General features: G+C 47.0%; 1 protein-coding gene across 6 annotated transcripts in view; it reads left to right on the top strand.

Annotated features, from left to right (window-relative positions):
• LOC126519181 (venom metalloproteinase antarease TserMP_A-like) overlaps positions 1-20708 on the top strand; it is a 60904-nt gene extending 40196 nt beyond the window's left edge. For 2 of the 6 annotated variants that reach the window (XM_055065227.2, XM_055065226.2), the window contains exons 10-14: positions 7459-7567; positions 9078-9221; positions 16790-16943; positions 20126-20236; positions 20579-20708. In XM_055065227.2, the coding sequence (XP_054921202.1) occupies positions 7459-7567; positions 9078-9221; positions 16790-16943; positions 20126-20236; positions 20579-20620 (560 nt within the window). In that variant the 3' untranslated portion in view covers positions 20621-20708. The remainder of the gene's footprint in view (positions 1-7458; positions 7568-9077; positions 9222-16789; positions 16944-20125; positions 20237-20578) is intronic. The other 4 variants (XM_055065228.2, XM_055065230.2, XM_055065229.2 and 1 more) reach the window with 4 other exon arrangements.
• Positions 20709-22104: the final 1396 nt, after the last annotated feature.

Raw genomic sequence — 22104 nt, 5'->3', positions numbered from 1 at the left:
TTTCTGAGGCGTTGTTTCGACCTCGCCCTCGCGGCAGCCGGCAAACCTGATGGAGGTGTCGTCTGTGTACAGGGTGTCGTTGATGCCTTCGACTCTGGAGAGTGATTTGGATAGCTTGTACATGACAATGTTAAATAAAAACGGGGAGATTACCGCGTCCTGCGGCGTACCTATCGGGCCCAGCTCCACGGGGTTGGGCTTGAGGTCGCCAATCTTGAGGGTGGCTTTACGGGATCGTAGAAACGAACTGACAAACTTGTTAAACGTCTCGCCCAGCCCGAGCACCAAAATGGTGTCACGGATGTGTGGGTGGCTGATGTTGCGAAAAGCTTTTTACGAATCGAGCCCTAGGATGGCCCTGCCATCCCTCATTTTTTTGGTAATAATTTGGTGCTTGAGTAGCTTCATCGCGTCCTGCGTCGACAGGGACTGGGACGGGCGGAAACGGATCAGGCTGTACGGGAAGAGATTCTTCCCCTCGATGCGCCTTGAGATGCGGTTGCGTATTACGCGTTCTGCCCTTGCCCACGCATGACGTGAGGAAGATGGGTCTCAGGTTACCCAGTCCCGGACGCCAACCCGGCTTGGGGATCAGGACGACCGATGCCGTCTTCCAGGACTCTAGGACAGAGCCCTGCTCCCACATGTGGTTGATTTCTTCAGTGAGGCATTCAATGGAGCCGTATTCCAGGTTTCGAAGCGCCCTGTTGGAGGTGCCATCGGCGCCCGGGGCCGATCTGCCGTTGAGGTCCTAGAGAACTTCGCTGACCTCGTTGATGTTGAAAGGCTCCCCGAGCTCTAGGCAGAAGGGCCCCTTATAAGATGGGTAATCCGTCGGGCGCGAGGTTTGCCTTAACATAGATTTACCTTAACTTCGTTTTTCTTGCTTCAAACGGATTCATGACTTTGTTAGCTCGTCATTTTCAACAAAGCAATTAAGCCTTTTATTAGGATTGTCCCAATGCAGGATGCGAACACAGCAAGTCTAGCAGAGATGCCCGCTGTTGAAACTATTATGCCACGGACGCATGCATTGGCAAGCGACATAAAACTCTCTTATGAATTTATTGCGGACATGCCAGGCCCTGAGACTCATGGGGCGTTTCCCCCGCAGGGGCGTCTGCGTAAGCAGGCGTTTGGTGTGTTGCGCCACCACGTACCCGAGCACATGAGGGTTGGACCCTCCCGCGTGTAGCCGTGCGCGGCTTAGCCGTGTCCGGGGAAAGGGGGATCCTGGAGGTTGAGCCGATGCCGGGTGTTCGGACCTTTAAGGCCCCCCGGCGGAGGCAACACACCTCTTTGGCCTCTGCTTCACGTAGACGGCACCCCCGGACTGACCCACCCGGGGGAAATCGGTAGTTGCCTTTTCCTGTCTCTCGCTCTCCCTCCAACCTTCGTCTTTCCCTCACTTTCCATCTTTCCTGTCTTCTCCTAACTTCCGCTCACTTCCAATTTTTCCAGGCAGCAAGGGTTAACCTTGTGTGAATAGCCAACCTAGGTTATCTCATATTTGGTTATAGTGATAACGTACAGCTGGCGCTTACAGGACCTGTTTTTTACAGTCCCTGTAGCGTCCCCTTGTAGGGCTCCATGGTGGGTGGTTGGCGTTATTGCCGAAAATTACATTATTCTATGGCTAGTTCCTTCCCTGCACTTCCTGATCGCCCTCAGAAAAGAGGGCGCACCGATGAAGTATTCCAGTTTTTTGGACGGCAAAAAGAATCCTTCCCACGTTTCCACGTGATACATTCTGCAAAACCAGATAAACCAGTACGAACAATCTCACCCTTCCTTGTTTCCAAGTCATTGACTGAAGTCTTTGGTCCTGGATATAAGGCGTCGAGGATGGCAAGCGGAGATCTCCTCTTGGAGCTCCGCAATCAAAAACAGTATGAAAAATTGTCAACACTTGTTTCATTTGGGGAAACCCAAATAATTATAACCCCGCACCGCACGATGAACACCACCCGTGGTGTTGTCTCTGACGATGACATGATGGAGCTCACTGAGGCTGAACTCTTGGAGGGCTTCAGTGACCAGAATGTTATCAATGTTAAGCGAATTAAGATGAGGCGAGATGGAAAAGAGATCAAAACGAAACACCTGATACTCACCTTCGGCTCAAGTGTCCTTCCCGAGTCCATCGAGGCCGGTTATATCAAACTTCGTGTTAGGCCATACGTTCCCAATCCTCTGAGATGCTTTAAGTGCCAAAGGTTCGGCCACAGTTCACAGAACTGTCGAGGCCGGCTGACATGCGCCAAGTGTAGTGACACTGAACATTCCTCCGAAACATGTCAGAAGACTCCACATTGTGTCAACTGTGATGGCGAGCACGCCGCATACTCGCGCGCCTGCCCGTCCTGGAAAAGAGAAAAAGAGATTGTGACCATAAAAGTAAAAGAAAACATATCATTCAAAGAGGCACGCAGGCGGGTTGCATACCTTCCTAAGGCCAGCTTTGCCGAAGTGGCGCGTCAGGGGGCAGCGTCACAACGGCCTCCGGCGGCTGTCCGACCCACAAGCAGTGAGTCGGCAGTCACGCCATCTGCCCCCGCGGCGGTTGCAGCTAGCGCTGCTCCGTCAACCGAGGAGAAGGGACCATCCACCCCGAAGGTGGGTGCAGCCGAGGCTGCCCCAACCTCCGAGGCCCCTTCCAGCGCTGGCAACGGCCAGCGCAGCCAAATCCCTCAGGGAGTCCCATCGACCTCCGGGCTGGTGGGCGCAGGGGTCTTGCCCTCCAAGGCGGGACTCCCTCTGAAAACTTCCCGCTCGCAAGAGCACGTGTCCGGCGCCTCACAAGAGGCAATGGACACCACACCTATCCTCAAGGCGCACCAGGCGCCTAAGGAGCGTCGAGAATCACTCGAACGCTTCAAAAAGAACAAAACACCAATTACAGGGCCTCGAAAGGGCTCTGTAATCTAAGGCATCTTTCCGTTTCCGTACACACAGCACTAATTTACATTAAATATGGATACACAAATCATACAATGGAACGTCAGAGGTCTCCTTAGAAACCTTGATGATTTGCAAGAACTCATCCACAAACATAATCCAAAAGTGCTGTGTTTACAGGAAACACACTTAAAATCTAAACACACAAACTTTCTCCGTACGTATGTTACGTTTCGCAAAGATCGCGATGATGCCGTCGCATCATCGGGTGGTGTTGCGATTCTTTCTCATAGAAGTATTGCGTGTCAACCTCTACAGCTACAAACGCCCCTTGAAGCAGTGGCGGTTCGAGTTGTCCTACTAAACAAACTCATCACCATTTGCTCCCTTTACATACCCCCGCACTACCAACTGAACAAACATGAATTTCACTCCTTGATCGATCAATTGCCAGAACCTTATGCTCTTCTTGGCGATTTCAATGCGCACAGCTCCCTGTGGGGCGACTCTCGTATAGATGCGCGAGGTCGCCTTGTTGAACAGTTCCTTTTTTCTTCTGGAGCGTGCCTTATCAATAAGAAAGAACCTACATATTACTATCTTGCAAACCGATCCTTTTCGTCAATAGATCTTAGTATAGTCTCCCCGTCGGTACTGCCTGAACTTGAATGGGAAGTTACCGACAACCCTTACGGTAGCGACCACTTCCCTATACTGCTAAGATCATATAAAGAAAACCAATATCCACCATACGCTCCTAGGTGGAAGATTGAGACAGCTGATTGGGAGAAATTTCGATCTCTAACTAGTATCTCATGGGCCGACCTGTCTTCGTTAGGAATTGACGCTGCAGTTGAGTTTTTTACAGCATTCATAATAGATGTCGCATTTAAATGCATATCAGAAGTAAAAGGCTTGGCCTGCAAACGACGTGTCCCATGGTGGAACGACGATTGTAGGATCGCTCGTAAAAAACAGAACAGGGCGTGGGGGTTGCTACGCGCTTCTCCCACTGCAGAGAATCTAGTCAACTTTAAAAAAGTAAAATCCGAAGGCAGGCGAACCCGCCGACAGGCCAGACGAGAAAGTTGGCAGAAGTTTCTATCGAGTATTAACTCTTTCAGAGATGAGGCGAAAGCCTGGAACAGGGTCAATAGGATAAGAGGGCGACAAGCACATGCACTCCCTTTGGTAAACACAGAAGGCGATACCCTACAAGATCAGGCGGACTCACTTGGGGAGCACTTTGAGAGCGTGTCAAGTGCCAACCATTACTCGCAATCCTTTCTCATATATAAACAAATAGAAGAATGTAAGCCACTCATGAGAAAATGTCAACAGAATGAACCATACAACTGTCCTTTTAGCATTGCCGAGTTGAGAGCTGCCTTGAGTGCATGCAAGAGCTCTGCACCGGGATCTGACAGGATCATGTATGAAATGATCAAAAACTTACATAAAGACACCCAAGTTACACTAGTCACACTTTTCAACACCATTTGGGCTGCGGGATACCTCCCGACTGCATGGAAAGAAGCTATAGTGATCCCGGTTTTGAAACAAGGCAAAGATCCTTCCTCAGTGGCAAGTTACCGCCCGATAGCCCTGACAAGCTGCCTTTGTAAGGTATTTGAAAAAATGATCAATCGCCGTCTCGTGCATCTCCTAGAGTCCAGGAAAATGCTTGACCCATTTCAGTGTGGTTTTCGGGAAGGGCGATCTACAACCGATCATCTTGTGCGCATCGAAGCGAGCATTCGCGATGCATTCGTGCACAAGCAATCTTTCTTATCTGTATTTCTGGATATGGAAAAAGCGTACGACACAACCTGGCGGTACGGAATCCTGCGCGATCTTTCCGCGCTAGGTATCCGCGGCAATATGTTAAATATTATAGAGAGCTACCTAGAGAACCGTACATTTCGAGTGAAAATAGGTCCTGCACTGTCGCGTACATTCATACAGGAAACTGGGGTACCCCAGGGTGGCGTACTCAGCTGCACGCTCTTTGTCGTCAAAATGAACACGCTTCGTGCATCTCTACCACCAGCTATTTTCTACTCCGTCTACGTAGACGATATACAGATAGGATTCAAATCCTGCAATCTCACTGTCTGCGAGAGACAGGTACAGCATGGTTTGAACAAGGTGTCACAGTGGGCAGAGAAAAACGGATTTAAAATCAATCCTCAAAAGAGTTCTTGTGTGCTGTTCACAAGGAAGAGAGGCCTAGTTCCGGATCCTTGCTTACAAATGTGTGGACAAGAGATACCAGTAAACAAAGAGCACAAATTTCTAGGTGTCATACTTGACTACAAACTCACTTTCGTCCCCCACATTAAACATCTTAAAGAAAAGTGTCTAAAAACAATGAACATAATCAAAATTCTATCCCAGACTACGTGGGGTAGTGACAGAAAGTGCTTAATGAACCTCTATAAAAGCCTCATTCGATCACGACTAGACTATGGTGCCGTGATTTATCACTCTGCCGCCCCAAGTGCGCTAAAAATGCTAGACCCTATTCACCATCTAGGTATCCGCTTAGCCACGGGCGCTTTTAGGACAAGTCCCATTGAAAGTCTGTATGTAGAATGAAATGAGTGGTCACTCCATTTTCAAAGAACATACATCAGCCAAAGTTATTTCCTAAAAGTCCACTCTAACCCTCAACATCCATGTTTCAATACCGTTAACGATATGACATATGCTACACTCTTTCATAATCGTCCCTCAGTAAGACAGCCTTTCTCGGTACGTGTGAGGGAGCTTAGCGAAGAAATGCACGTTCCACTCCTCGAGCTTCGCCTAATGCATCCAGCCAAGCTGCTACCTCCTTGGGAGTGGCAGCTCATACAATGTGATATATCGTTCGTGGAAGTCACAAAGCATGCCCCAGAGATTGAAATAAAGATGCATTTCCGGGAACTCCAGCACAAATACTCCTGCACGGAGTTCTACACAGACGCATCAAAGTCACACGACGGGGTATCCTATGCAGCCGTCGGTCCATCCTTCTCGGAATCCGACGCACTGCACCCGGAAACAAATATCTTTACGGCTGAGGCCTACGCACTACTGTCGGCCGTAAAGCATATAAATAAATCACAACTCCAGAAATCAATTATATATACGGACTCCCTAAGCGTCGTGAAGGCCTTGATGTCACCCTATAGACACAAAAATCCAGTACTTAATAAACTATATTCCGTCTTGTGTAGGGCGTACATATCTAACCAGCATATCATTATATGCTGGGTGCCTGGCCATAGGAGCATCGAGGGCAACGTTCTGGCGGACGAGATGGCTACGTCTATAGCATCGCAAGCCGTTAACCCTACTGCTGAGGTGCCTGTCACAGATTTGAGGCCTTTCTTGCGAAGGCGGCTGCGTGCCCACTGGCAACGCATGTGGGACGCGGAAAAAGATAATAAGCTCCACCTAATAAAGCCACAGTTAGGACTCTGGCCTTCCGTAACAAAATCACGCCGGACAGATGTCCTATTCTGTCGTCTAAGAATAGGACACACATTTGGCACACATAACTTTTTACTCACCGGAAACGAGCCTCCAACCTGTGGTAGATGCGGGGAGAGGCTGACCGTCCTCCACGTCCTTCTGGAGTGTCGGGCAGCCGAATCTGAAAGAAAGAAACATTTTCCTTTAGCATACCGCCAGCACATCCCCCTTCATCCAGTAATGTTACTCGGCCCAGAACCGCTGTTTGACTCCAGCGCAGTGCTGGGCTTCCTGAAAGATGTTGTTTTGCATGTTCTTAGCCCCACATGTTCGTAGCGGGTCCTCTCTTCAGAGGATACCGCTGTGATAGCTCTTTCGTGTAGCACGCGCCTCTAGGCCCTTGTGTTTCAAGGGCTCTGGCGAGGCAGCAGTGCTCCAAGTAATTTTACTATCTTATACATTTTCCATTTTGCATCATTCTCCTACGATGGATTTTAATGGTCATAGTTTTCTTCATAAATCATCGCCATAATTTTATAGCACGTACATTTTACGCAGTTTACAGCGACTATTTTTAGGCCACTTTACAGCCAACTCACATCTTCCATAATAAATCAACAATAACACTTGTCATGGCGCTCTTTGGCCAAACCTGGCCCTTGCGCCACTAAACACAACACATCATCATCATCATCATCATGGGGCGTTTCGATTTTGCTACCTCGATAAGCTGAACCATTGCAAGCAGTAGCGTTTGTGCGTGTCCGAAGCGTCTTCTGTACTTAGGAAAGTATAGATTGATTGCTCTGAAGTTTACGACAATGAAGGCATATAAAGCGTAATAAACAAAGCCACAAGAAACTCTGAATGCAGAATCATGAAGGTCAGGCAAATCCGTGTAGTTCCCATCATTCCCATGGCGGCTGAACGATTTCACCACCGGAGTTTCCTAGGAAATTCTAGGAAATTCTGTGCACTAGGGTTCTTATAAGGGCGTGCGCACAAGGCTCATGCCAACCATCATGTTGAATATTGTCAAATGTAAGTTAACAAGGACAGGGTAGTTTTTTTGCACGTTTTAACACTACTTTGGTTCTGTAGGAATAGGAAGAATCGGCGGTATCTGCAGCAAGTCTTTTGTGGGCGCAGGCGAAGACATCGCTAAGACTTACAAAGGAACCCGCACAATGGCTCATGAGCTCGCGCATATGTAAGTTAACTTGAAAACACTTTTGTTTCAATTTTACGGAAAATATGGATAAATTGCCCTATATATTTCGAAACCCTTAGCACCTCCAGCTGCTCCTTTTCTGATTGCTACTCTTTTGGCTTATTATTGATATAGTCAGAATTAGGCACCTTAACCTTTCATTTAAGCTCAATCGAATCAAATCAAGTCAAAATTTTACATCTCTCAACAAAGAGAGAAAGGGAGTGGCGGGAAAAAGCTGCATTACTGCAGCTTGACTGAGCCCTGCCCCCTATGGTACAATTCGACAGTCTGCATAGGCACATAATAACATAAGTCTAGGCACTTTACAGAAAATGTGAAGGAAAAAAGAAATAGTAAAATGGATGTACAGGCAGTAGTTTTTTTGTTGCACAGAAAATGAAGAAACAGTATCAGAGAGGTACATACGAAACAATTTCTGAAAATAGGCTGTGACAATGCAGCTAAGAAGAAAATGAGAACAAAAATGAATAGATCCGGCGCACCAAGCGCGATATATATAGACGACATACGCATATGCGCATACATACATACATACATATATATATATATATATATATATATATATATATATATATATATATATATATATATATATATATATATATATATATATATATATATATATATATATATATATATATATATATATATATATATATATATATATATAAATATATGTTTGTGTGTGTGTATATATATATATAAGAATAAGCATCCTCATGCATACGGATATGTACACAATAATCAAACAGAAAGTAGAGGAATCACAAAGCGCGATTTTGCGAAAGAACATACGTGGAAAAGTAACGAGGAAACATAGTATCCGGGTTTAATCTACTTGTAGTTAGAGTGCTTAGAAGATCAGCAATGCGGTAGGATACAGATTGCTGTCCATAATTAGGACGACAAAAGCGTCTTAACCAAATGTCGGCATGTCTCGTGTTATAGGGGATTTGGCGACGATTCAGGTTAAACAAGTTTACATAATCAACATTTCCCATTCGCAACGTTGTTCTGTACATGCAGAACAACAAGGCCTAGACGAAATGAATAAATGAATTCAACCCGCAATATTGTATTCGTAAAAAATATTTAGACGTGTGTTCCTTGGAGGAAAGATTAGATACAGCACGAATTGCTCGTTTTTGACCCAATTTTAGTTTAGTGATGATTTGTTTTGATGTCGCCAAGACCAGGTCAGTCAAAGACAGACATGTCGGTGTCTATGTAACAGTCCCGATATTCTGTTTAGCTTTGCGCAAAGACATTCGGCATGTTTGTTCCAAAGTAGATTTTCTGAAAATATAACGCCTAGTGTTCAACCTCATCTAAAATTTTCATTTCTTCTCTTTTTAAATACAACCTGTCTTCAAGATTTAGGGCCTTATGCTTATGCTTTGGGCATAAGGCCCTAAATGTGTAGCATCTTTTCTGATCAGGGCGAATGATGACCAGTAATAAAGGAATTTTTCGCCACATCGTGCAGTCTCGGAGCCGTACATGACAATAAGAGGCCTAAAGTTCCAGAATGCGCGTGGTCCCAGGGGTACCTGATGAGCTACGTGGACGGCGGACTGAAAAACTATCGGCTTTCTCCATGCAGTCAGGACATGATACGGGCCATGTTCAAGTAAGCGGTAGCACAGTATTTGGTTTGAACCAAACATTAATTTTTGAAGTAGGTGACAAGGTAACAACTAAGTACTGACCTATATTAAGGGCAGCGTCAGTTTTTCGCGCAACTCTGCGAAACTGTCCTGCAGTTATTTTGCGTGTGCGCAACATCCTACATATCATTTTAAGACGACGAGCAAAACGAGAACAAGCTGAAAGCAGGAGCCAACGTTTCGACAAGTGCACTCGTCTTGACGTTGGCTCCTGTTTTCACCTTGTTCTCGTTTGGCTCATCGTCTTGAATTTCTATCTCCCGCCTTCCCCGTGTTTTCCCTGGATGTTAATTTAAACAAATTCACGCTGGGAAACACAATAAATTTGTTTTCGACCTTTCAGCCGCCGACCGGGGGTCCCGTTCTCGGCAGTAACGTCGAAAATAAATTTGTTGTGCTTTGATGCGAACGCGTCAAATGGCCCAGTGAGCAAGAAAGCCGGCGTCTATCGTCTGTAGCTGCGAAACGGCCGGTAACTTCCCATTGGCTGCGACCTCACGTAACGAGCTCGCCACGTGACACCCGCTGCCCCGCTAGCGCGCCAGGTGTTGCGAGAGAGGAGAGCGCGACGCCGCGACGCCACGTCATCCTCACTCTCGCTCTCTGAAGCCGCCGGTTGGTCCATATATCCTTCTCTCTCTCTCACCCCCATTGGGCGTAGCTGCTTCACGAGCCTGCCGGCCCTGGTGGCCACTGCTGCTTCCTCGTTCTATCGTTGCGCTAGACGTCAGTGGCATGCGGCGTGGGCACCGCAGGCTGCTGCTGTTTGCTGGATCCGGCAGCGCGTACCGCTACGGTACATTGCTGGCTGCGCAAAACTCAAAGGACCGCTCAACGGCGTTGAATTGGACATTTATGCTTTCGTATTCAAAAGCCATAAGTACTGCTTAGGTGTCCTAGGATTTATTTCTTTTTTTTTAAGTGTGAAATGACTCTGAGCGAGAAAACCGACGTCCGGGGTCTGTAGCTGCCTAAATTTCTGTTGGCAACATCTATTTGAAGGAATAAATGTGTTGGCGGGGGGGGGCACTTGGTTTAGAGTCCCATTCAAGCTCAGTTCGCGGTCTCAGACCAGGGGGCCACAGACAGTTGCCGCTCTGCGCACCCTGTCGATCGTCAAGGCAATCGTTGGCCAGCAGCTCCTCCGACCCCTCCACACTCGTTTGGTCTATCGGGGGCAGTCCGGGGATGGCCCGGAATGTCCCGGTGCTGTGTAAAAGAGTTAGCTTCTCTCGGAGCACCATGGGCAACGCGCAGGGTATGCCATTTTATTATGATTGTGTAAGTTGAGGTACGTGCCAGTGGGGATTAAGCGCAAGTTGACAGCCTCCTTTCTCGTTAGTTTTTTTTTTTTTTTTTATGGAGGACGCTTAAGCTGCGCCTTTAAGAGTGTAACGCGATAGCGTTCAAAGATCCCTGACTGCTTCTCACGCTTCCCGGCAGCTGCAGCTTATGTGGAAACGCTTCAGGGGAAACGCCGGTGGCAGACGCTATGCGCGAAGGCGAGCTTTCTTGTAGAAACGCGGCCTGTTGTGTGGACCGGGAATGCGTGGAGGCGAATACCATCCGGATGGTGTCGGAAGGACGGGGGCGCTCCGCTCTGTGAATGGTAGAAAGGCTCGAAAATGGGTTTGTGTTTGAGTTTCCGTGTAACAGAATTATGTTTTCTCGTATATTCATATTACAGTGCGACGCTATATATAATGCCAGTATTTTGTGTGTAAGTCGTACTTCACGATTTTTCTGGCGCATTTTACTTTGAGAAATTCAATTACTTCCGTAACATCTCTGCACTACACAGAGGGCCTGCGTGGTTGGGTACGCGTGGTTCAGGATGTTTTTTCGCTCACACATTTCATCTGAGTGTGTCATTCTTTTCGTTGATGCACCCCGAACGCGCAATAACTTTAAGAATAATGCATGACTCACAAGCTTTCCTTAACAGTGAGTTTGACATCCAGACTTTCGAACGGTGACCTTAAAGGGACACTAAAGAGAAAAATGATTTCTTCTGCATCACTAAATTACCGTTCTACAACACCAAAAACACCACTCTTACAACGTTAAGACGTTTGGTAAACCAGAAAAAGCGCAAGAACGAAATACGGGTGGCGACGCCTACTTAAGTTCTGGGGGCTGTGACGTCTTCGATTTTGATGGCATCGTCTAGGACCTACTAATTAGATGTAGTGGTACAGATTGACTACATTGCGTTCTAAAGAAACCTAACATTAAACATGGCAAGTTTCGGGAACGTTTATTCAGCCAACGCGGCCCAAATGCGAAAACATACTTTGGAATCCCTGACGTCACGCTTACGTACCGGTGCTGGGGTTCCGGCGCAAAATTCAAGTACTGATACTTGGACCTTCGTTTTCTCATGTATTAATCAAACTATTTTTTTTAAATGACTGCCTGCAGGGTTCTCAAACAATAGTTCATTAGACTAAACATTTATTGTTTCGCTTTAGTGTCCTTTTAAGTGCCTGAAAGGGGTGCTCACGTGTGTAATATACGTTAAGAGCGGGATGAGAGTGTTGGATTTGACGTCCGTCTTTCTTGTTATTATATCCTGTTCTGAAAGGAGCGTCTACCTCTCCAATGTATAGAGGACATTAGAACTGCCACAGTCAAAGTCCCCACCTATTTTGAGAGAGAAAAGGCAGTGCTTTTTCTGATGCGATGGCGTTCATTTTCAGGCAGGATTTTAATCGTGCTTTATTGCAGGGTGCGCAACGTCTACAAGTTTCACAATTCATTTTAGAAAAGTATGTATTTAATGTTCTCTGCTCCTTTATAAAAAAAAGACTAATACAGTTCCGGAATAACTTGACTCATTTTGTAATTTTCTATTATTATGTCCAAGTGTTATCGGCGAATTAAGTTCGTTTTAGGCGTCGAATGCCAAAATCCTAGGATGAGACTAGTATGCGCATCTGAGGGAGCAGGTTTTGTGCTATATAAAAGCTTGCGAATTCTCGTTTTGTGCCTTTTCTTCTTTTGACTCGCTAATGACCAATGGTGAGTAATTCTGGTGGGTTGTGTCCGAGTGCAAACGTTTGCAGTATGACGTTCAGTTCTTCTCCTTTGTGCATATGGGTCTGAATTGAAGAGCTTGACTATAGGGAATCCTATAGTCAATGTTATACAAATTCCTATGCGGTTAGTGTTAAAGTAGAAGTGCATAGACTTCTACCTCAAGGAAGGAAGGAAAAAGTGGAGAAGGAAAGGTAGGGAAGTTAACCAGTTTAGCTTAACCGGTTTGCTACCCTACACATGGGAGAGGGATGGGGGAGATTAAAGATGGGGAAAGGGGAGAGGGAGAGAGAGCACATAGCACAGCACACACACATCGTCCGTTGGAGTCCATCAACCTGGCATGGTACGTGACATCACTCTCGCAGCCGCTTGTCCAATCCAGTCTCTTTCAAAAACCGAAGTAGTCCCTTTGTCGCCTTCACCTGCGATGTCTTCTGTCGGCGGCATGTGAAAATCGTGTCGAGGGACAATGGTCTACTGTCAAGGTGCGCTAGAACAGATGCCAGGGACTGTCGCTGAACATTATATTCAGGACAGTCGCACAGAATATGTTCCAACGTCTCCTCGCAAAGACAGGCATTACAGAGAGCGTTGTCGGCCATTCCAATGCGGAAGGCGTAAGATTTCGTGAAAGCCACCCCTAGCCATAAGCGATAAAGCAGAGTCGCCTCTCTTCGGCGGAGTACAGTTGGCATATAGAGATGCATCAACGAGGGCAGATGGTATTGACGGTTGCTCTGGTTGGTCTGGCTGTTTGGTGTGCACCATAGAGATAGCGTGATCTCCTGTGCAAGCACTCGAAGTCTGCTAGCTGCGTCGGATCGTGAAAGCGGTATGGCCTCTTCTTGTGCGTCTTCAAGAGCTGCCCGAGCGGCATTATCGGCATCTTCGTTTCCAGTGACGCCGCAGTGACTGGGCAGCCACTGAAACTTCACGTGGTGTCCTTTCTCCTGTGATGTATGGAGTAGGCATCTAATATCGAATGCGAGCTGTTCGAATGGCCCGCGACGCAGAGCTGATAGTGCAGATTGTAGGGCTGCCCTCGAGTCGCTGAAGATTGACCATTGTGGAGGAGGCTCCCGATTGACGAAACGAAGTGCAGCGCGAAGAGCAGCTAGTTCAGCAGATGTCGATGATGTTGGGTGGTCAGTCCTAAAGCTGATGGTAATAGCTTTTGCTGGGACAACCACAGCACCGGACGAACACTGCATGTTTGTGGAACCGTCAGTATAAATGTGTTCACTGTCCGCGTACCTCTCGTGCAGAAGAAGCAGAGACAGTTGTTTCAGCACAGGCGACGACAGTTCAGACTTTTTCCCGATTCCTGGTGCACTGAGATGGACTGTGGGGCTGATAAGACACCAAGGGGGTATCGATGGTTTAGATGCAGCGGTGAAGCCCGATGGAAGTTTGTCGTTGTATTTGATGATAGTTTTAGAGAATGATGATTGGTGCCTGTCTGAAGGTAGTGCTGCAAGGTGGTGATAGGTGGCACGTGCAAAATGTCTGATATGCGTTCTCAAGGCTTCCACCGTAATATGAGTTCGCATTGGGTGGTCCCGAGCAATCGCAAGAGTTGCCTCTGTTGACGTGCATCTGGGCAAACCAAGGCAAACTCTGAGTGCTTGAGCTTGTGCTGCCTGCAGAACACGAATATTTGTCTTGCAGGTGTTGGTCAGTACACGTAGACTATATCTTAGAAAACCGAGAAAGAGAGGTCTGTAGAGTTTAAGCATTGCGTCTAATGACATCCCCCGCGTCTTTCCTGTCAAGTATTTAAACACCTGGGAAGTTGCTGTCAGGCGCCGTTTCATGTAGGCCACGTGCGGGCTCCAACAGAGGTCTCGGTCGATAATTACGCCAAGGAATCTGTGGGTTCGGACATAGGAAATGGTCCGCCCATTGATTGAGATGATATAAGGCGTCATCGGTTTGCGACTAAATGCTACTAGTGCGCATTTTTCTGGTGATATGCTGAGACCCTGTTTACACAAGTAGTTCGCTGACAAAGTGGCCGCTCTTTGAAGTCGCGCACGTATCTGAGGACGTGTGACTGCCGAAGTCCAGACACAGATGTCGTCAGCGTATATTGAAATTTTGATGGCAGTTGGCAAGTATTCAGCAAGTCCAACAAGAGCGAGGTTGAATAGCGTCGGGCTGAGAGCACCGCCTTGAGGAACGCCCCTGCTGGTATAGCGTCGCGTAGTTGGGCCATCGTCAGTTAACACAAAGAATGATCTTGCAGATAGGTAACTTGCAATCCACAAAAAAACTCGACCGCCTAGGCCAACCGTCGCAAGGGCGTCGAGAATGGCCTCATGTAATACGTTATCGTATGCCCCTTTCACATCTAAGAATAAAGCTGCAGATATACGCTTACGGGACCTTTCGTGCTGGACATATGAAACGAGATCAACTACATTGTCGATGGAAGAGCGGTCACGTCGGAAACCAGCCATGGAAATCGGATAAATCTTGTAGTATTCAAGGTACCATTCCAGGCGGCCAAGTATCATCCGTTCCATTATCTTTCCTACACAGCTGGCCAGCGCTATTGGGCAGTAAGAGGTGAGTTCTAATGGGGATTTGCCCTGCTTTAAGAGTGGCACCAGGCGGCTTACTTTCCATTCGTCAGGAACATTTTCCTCCTGCCATGAGGAGTTGTAAAGGCTCAACAACTCTATCCGTGCGGACTCTCCGAGATAGCACAAGGCCCGGTATGATATACCATCCGGACCCGGAGATGATGAGCGCCTGCAGAGAGCTAGAGCCGCTTCGAGCTCCTCCATTGTAAAAGGAAGGTCCTGCGGCAATCACGGGAATGGGGGACGTCAGCTCGGGCTGGAAGATCTGGACGAGTCGCTTGGTCTGCGATCCGTGCACAAAAGTCTTCTGCGACATCGATGTCTTGCCGCCCTTGGAAAAGCGCTAGCGCCTTGAATGGGAAACGCCGTTCCGGAAGGCAACGCAGACCTTGCACCGTTTTCCAAATGTGAGACAGTGGCTTGCGGGGGTCGAGTTTCTGGCAAAACGTTGCCCAACGTTCCGACGCTAATCTATCCATACGACGCTGAATCTTCTTTTGCATCCTCCTGGCTGCCCTAAGGTCATGGATTGATTTTGTACGCCGATATCGACGTTCCGCCCGGCGACGAAGCGCTCGAAGCGTTCTACCTCAAAGGGTTAAAGTACAAACGCCATGCAAGCGATGTTGCACGCGACAGCGACAAGCGACGCGATGGAGATGGCTGTCGCGTTCGCTCGTCGCCTACAAGTTGCACCCCATGCGAGCTATGACTTCGAGCGACGTCTCCCCAGTGTTGCCGGTATGAGGGCAGCAGTGTAGGCGCCGAAACTAGCGTGACACGTACTTTATTAACTTAAGTTGATGTATTTTACTGTAAAAAGCAGCATAAAATATTTCTGAAAGGCTTGCAGTAGGTTCTTCTCCTTGCAGCTATAAAAGTTCAATCGTTTGCTCGTTCCCTGCGACAATCGGAAGTACTTGAGTTATGTACATCCAGTTCCGGTTTCGCGCTATTGGCTAGTCGCTCACAACAATTCCGGGTGACGAGCGACGTATTCTAGATTTGCAGAACCGGGCGATGGCGCGACAAGACCGAGCCATCTGTTCACGCGACGGCCCGACCCGTCGCTCGAAGCCGTCGCTCGTCGCTGTCGCGCACAAAATCGCGCTCATGGGGTTCAGCCTTAAAGCAGAGAGCAGTGCAGATTTCCCGTGTCCCGTTTTGAGCAAAATTTCTCATTGTTGAAGTGTTGCACGCTTAGACGACTCGAGCGAAAACGCCATGCCTTTTTTTCTAGATAAGAAGCGACAAGACAAGCTTTCTTATCAATTGAATATTTCACATCTGACTTATCTGAAAAAAAGAAAAACGTTTCTTCGCTGAACGGGCGTTTTGCTTCCGATAGCGACAGACCTCACAAAAATATTTTTTCCTCAGTGAGTCTGAGTGTCGTTTGCTTTACCGGCCGATGTTACCCGCCCTCGTTAAGAAAGCCACTAATAAAATAAATATAAGTGAGATCCCGCCTTCCTAGGAAAAATTAAACAGTGCTTGTGTTTTCATCTTATGGCTACCGGTGACCTAACGCTGAATCTGTCTAATGATGCGTCTACCACATCCAAGCAAAGCCTCAGCCCATTTATGCGAACGTATTGGGAACCTAATAAACGTCTTTGATTTAAACTAAAAGCCATTACAATTCGATTCTACCTATATTATATAAGAATTTATGCGTACAATATACTAAACAATAACTATCAGTTTTTTTCTGCAAGCAATAGGAGTTCATGCTGGAATCACGTTAACGTTGAACTTCTGTTTGTTATTGCCAATGTGTGCTTTTTCTAAGAGATCTTTATAGAGGTCAATATTATGTCTTAGCTAACCCGAGCCGGTACAAGTAATCTGAGCTGTATTTCCCACAATGAACGAATGCATTAATCACTTACGCCTTTTTGTCGCAGGAAGCTTAAACCCGAATGTATAGAGGTCAAGGCGAAGCACAACTACCAGAAAGACCACAGGAAGTTCCCTGGACAAACATTGCGCCAAGAGTTCTATTGTAGGAGCATCTGGAAACTCAAGAAACACGACCAAACCAAGGTGATCGTGAGAAAGGTGAGCTGCCGGTATTCCCGGATATTTTGCGTTAACAATGAAGTTATTAATGACATTAATAAGGAGTTCACAAGATTTCTTGCTGGGGTAGTTGGTTTATGTACTACTCGTTTATTATTAATGAGTAGGTCATTGCTCCTCTTTTGAAATGTTTGGACTATTTCTGGAAGCCTGGCTTACTATGTTTAAAAGATCTATAAGAGCAAATTTTTTTCCTCCTCCTCCTAATCCAGCTCTGCGGCCCTCTTGCCACATGGGCGTTTTCTTTTTATCGTGGCAGACATTAGCTCAGCTTCTTTGAGACCCATAAACGTTCTTGTAGCTCCAATCACTCTCGGTCACTGTGTATATCTCTGCCCCTTCCCTTCTTTATCTCTCCTTCGCTATCACTTTGCCTCCCCCTCCCCTCTATCCCCCGCGTAGAGTAGCAAACCGGATCTTCCCACCTGGTTAACCTCCCTACCTTTCCCCTTTGTTCTGTGCCTCTCTCTCTAATAACTCTCGCACACTCATATTCCAAGGCTTTCAAGGTTTATCAAGGGTCGTCGTTGAAGGTTTGTCACTCAAAGGGTGACGAAGGGCTCATTCCTGCACTGGACTCCAATTTCTTTTTTTTTTTTTTGACGTGGAACGTTTTTCGTTCGGTTAAATGGATCGCTTCCTAAAACCGCATATAAAGAATTTGTGTTATAGTATCTTCGTTCGTTCTTTTTGTTTTTTTCTGAACCATATTACCCACGTACATTACTGTGCTACCCTTGCGTAGATGCGCGAAGTTATTACTCGATTACTCTATTACGTACGTGGGGCGGGAACCGAGGGCACCATCGCCGAGTCACGCAAGAAGCGATCGCAGCAAAATTTACGCTCCTGATTGACGTTCAGAGACGCACAGCTTATTTGCCGGTTCCAGCGGGAGGGGGCGGGGGGGGGGGGAGGAGTGGTCGCATATTAGAGCACACTTAACCGTAGTTGGAATACTCCATCAAACTCGTACCTGTTCTCATCAGGACTCACTTGGTCTACAAGTGTAGAACATTTTGCCAGAAATTGCGCGCTTGCTCGAATATTGCGCAACCGCTTTCGACAAGGATGGTGCAGAAGTTCCGCGAAAAGACTCGGAAAGCGAGGATGCCGATTCGCTCCCACCACCTTTGACCGCGGCGGGCAGACTGCGAATAAGGAGCAAGTAAGTTTGCTAAACGAGGCTATCCGACCCCAACGAGTTGTTACGTAATTACGTTAAGCATGGAAGCTCCCTAATGCGTGAGTAAATGTAGCGTCTGCGTTTAGTCACGTCGCTTCTGCATCTTAGTGCACATGCACCTTCTGCTGCACTCGCAACACGTTTCACGTTGCGGCTGCGTCCATGCTACAGCTTACCTAAGTTTTCTTTTTTTTATGTATTGCGCTTGGTCACTGAGGCATCAGCTCCGAGCATGCGCAACAAGGGCGTGGGTATGGGTGACACACAAGAATGGAAAAACCATGACGTCGGCGACCAACACTTAATGAAATACTTGGCGAGAACTAAGTCTAGCAGGAGACAGTGCTTAGGCAGCAATGTGCGATAAAGCGAAAGGGCGCCAACGTGATAGTTTCCAGCACTTTCTGACAAACTGGCGAAGAAAGGAGGGAAGCGACGCGGGGCTTACCAAAATAGTAGTTGGTTGGGGCGATGCGTCGAACGCGGGTGCAACGTTGTTGCTCCTTGCTGGTTGTGGTGAGTAGAACCTTGAGGACGGGAACCTTGAGGATGACACGCCATCAAAAAATTGAGCACGCAAGCTCATGCCGCCCCACCGCGTACTTTCTGCAAACGGACGCAGTCGTCTACAGGACTTGGCGCGGAACGCCGTGGATGGAGAAGTCTTGAAGTGACATTGTGCACGTTGTACGTGCCGCTCAAACCGTACAATGCGCGCGAAACTTAGCCGTTCTCATCCTGTCTCCCGCCTCTCCCATCCTTAACCACTACCGATGTGGTGCCTCTGCAGCCGCAGTGCTGTTTAACGCGAGTCCGTCAGCACTGCATACGTGGAGGCGACGAACGGAAGACGATGCAGGAGCGCCAAGGATCGTGCGAGGATCGGTGATATTGCGTGTTTGTGTAAATAATCGGTCAAAATGTATTCGACCTTTTTGCTTTCTCGATACAATCTCAACCCATATTTCTGTGGCGGAGGGACTCTGTTGTCTACAAGATGGCTTTCGAGATCACAGTTGTTCTTTCAAACCGCCTGTGACCAAATCACATTTCTGCTCCTTGAAGCACAGAACGCAAATGACTAAACAGTACTTCTACGAGAAATTAGAATTTGAAATCAACTAATTACGTATATTTCACTAATTATGCTATTGATAGTTGCTCTACGGCAAATACTGTAATTTACGAATTGCGACCGGAAAGAGCTTGAAAGTATCATTGGCATATTCTGAGGATGGAACTAGTCTCGCCATACGCGCCGTCAAACTTGTAAATCTCCACTGTTGTTCCACTTTCCTTCTAACAGTACGTCGTTTTATGCAAATAGACATCGAAGTAACCGGACCGCCAATGTATCTCCTCGCCCGCTTTATGAATATCTAAAGACTGGTGCCATTTCGAGAATTCGTTCCTTGAGAACTCATAAGCTAAAATGCGTAAATTCCAATATTTTCCGTTAAAAAAATTATTCACATGGTTCATACGTAATTTTGATAACGAGTCGAGCTTGAATTTTATTTCTCGTGCAACAATTCGCGAGTATTCCAGGCCCACGTCTAGAATTGTGGTATCAGCCTGAGGTGACTTTTCAATGTTCCCATATGATACGAAAAATAGTGCACCCGGAATGAGCAGGACGTTTCTTGCAACAGCAATAATTGCGCAATAGACGTCTTATGTCGAGTAGTAGATACGTTCTGAAACGGGGGGGGGGGGGGGGGGGTCTCTCTCCCCAGCGCTTTCCATAAAGAACAGCCGTGGACAGTGAAGAATGTTTCCTTCTCTATCGTTAATGTCCAGTTTCTCTCATTTATAATACTCGCAGGCACATTTCTAGAGAACTTGAAGGAAGCATAGATTGGCGTAACCTGGATGCATCAAGGCAGGCAGTAAAATCACTTTGCATCAATGATACTGTTCTGAGATATCACACTGTGGGAACGCTCTCCTAATGAACCATTTCGCATACTTCCAGGATCCCCTTCTTACCAAGAAATGCAAAATGGAATGCTGCCGTATTGCTTTCGGCCGAGCTACCTGCCGCGTTGTAATCATACCTGCTGGTATGGAGTGTGCCCGAGGAAAGGTATGCAACCACTGGCGAGTTCATTTTAAGAATACGTAGCAGCATGCTAGAGTGGATGAAAATAAATAGCCGTAAGGGATAACAAATATTTTTTTTAATATTTAATAAACAGGACGGGTAATGGACATAGGTGTCCGACGGGAAATATAATGGGCTTGTAATATAAATATGAGTTTTGCAGATTGCGAAAACAAAACTGGCGTGACCTCGTGAAATAAATAACGTGACTAACGTGAAATAAGTATACTGCAGTTTTTAATCGCATACACGCTACATTGGAACGTACTTTTTCGTTCACTCGTTCAATAACGCCACGTACTCTTTTATTTTTTCCTCTTTCAGACGTGCAAAAGAGGTGTCTGCGGAGTCCACACTTGGGAATAGTTCAAGTGAATTTGCGTCTTCCTAATCCAACTATGGGCTAGCACAAATTACGTATAATTTTCTCAAGGAATAAAACACCTGCGTCAAATTCTTCCGATTTTGCACTTTAACGAAATTCACGTGACAGGTACCCTGACCACGTGGGCGCTGCATGCCATCCTGAGAAATTGTAAACGATATATATAAATTCCGATCAACCTTGCATGTGTTTAAGATAACAAAAAAATGAAGAAAAGGACTACAAGGACACATAACAATATCGATGCATTGCGCATATAGCAGCCATTGTGTCAATTATATTTTTCTCTCAGAGAAAGTGGACGATTGACAGTTTTCTGTGGGTCACCTCCGTTTCGTATCTCAATTTATTCTTTGAGGTATCATTCTCCGTACAGAACAAGGCACGCGATTGGGTCCGGGATTGCGTCCACATTTCACTAGAAATGCTTGTATGGCCATATTTCCAAGCCGAATACAATAACATGCAATTTCCTACTTCTTGTTATAACTCAACTGTTATGACTGCTCTTGGCCGGACGGCCAGGCGCATAATAACGCCCACACCAGAACGGGAACACTGCGCCCGTTTATTCAGTGAGAGCCGTTTGTTCAGACGTTCTCAAGCCGCTTCGGCACGTGCGATGACGTCGGTCTCGCGCCACGGCGAACTTGGTTTTCTCTGTCTTGGTTGCCGTTTTCACTTTGCAGCACTCTTCCCTCCTTAAGGTGAGTACCGCTGTACGGATTTTCGCATACGGGTCGATCTTCGAAGCACAGCTGGTTGAGCCTCTTCTGGTAGCGTCGGTACACCAGCTGGTTGATCTTGCGAAGGTTGTGCCGGCACAGGACAGTATCGAGGACGGACTTGATCCATGTGACGCTGAAGCTCACCTTCTGCCGTTTCAACGGTGATCATTCGGGATCCTCTTGTTTCTTTCACTGTGGCTGGCAGCCACCTTTCTCCCTGTCCGAAGTTGCGCGCCCAAATAGGAGTGCCCGGGCTCAGCTTGTTTTCTTGATCTGCCTGTGGATAGATAGGGAAGGTTACGGGTGGTGGAAGGCATGTGTCCAACCGAGAACGGATCTGGTATCCCAAAAGTCGTTGAGACGGTGATCGTCCATCATCCAGGGGCGTTCTACGGTAGCTAAAGAGCAGTTTAGCCAATCGCTCAGACAAATCACCTGACCTAACCTTCTTGAGGCCATCTTTCAGCGTCCGCACGGCGCGTTCAGCAAGCCCGTTCGATTGGGGGTGATATGGTGCTGTAAGAAAGTGCTTTATGTTATTTCCTGTCAGAAACTTCGTGAAAGTCTCTGACGTGAACTGAGTTCCGTTGTCTGTCACAATGGTTCTTGGTATGCCCAGCCTGCTGAAGATTTCACGCAAGGATGTAACTGTCAATTGTGCTGTGACATGACGCACTGGAATTGCTTCGATCCATTTTGAATGTGAATCTATGGCCACTAGGATCATGGCGTTATTC

The sequence above is a fragment of the Dermacentor andersoni genome, chromosome 10 (genome assembly GCF_023375885.2).
Source record: "Dermacentor andersoni chromosome 10, qqDerAnde1_hic_scaffold, whole genome shotgun sequence".
Taxonomy (NCBI): domain Eukaryota; kingdom Metazoa; phylum Arthropoda; class Arachnida; order Ixodida; family Ixodidae; genus Dermacentor; species Dermacentor andersoni.
This window is presented reverse-complemented; position numbering and strand designations above follow the sequence as displayed.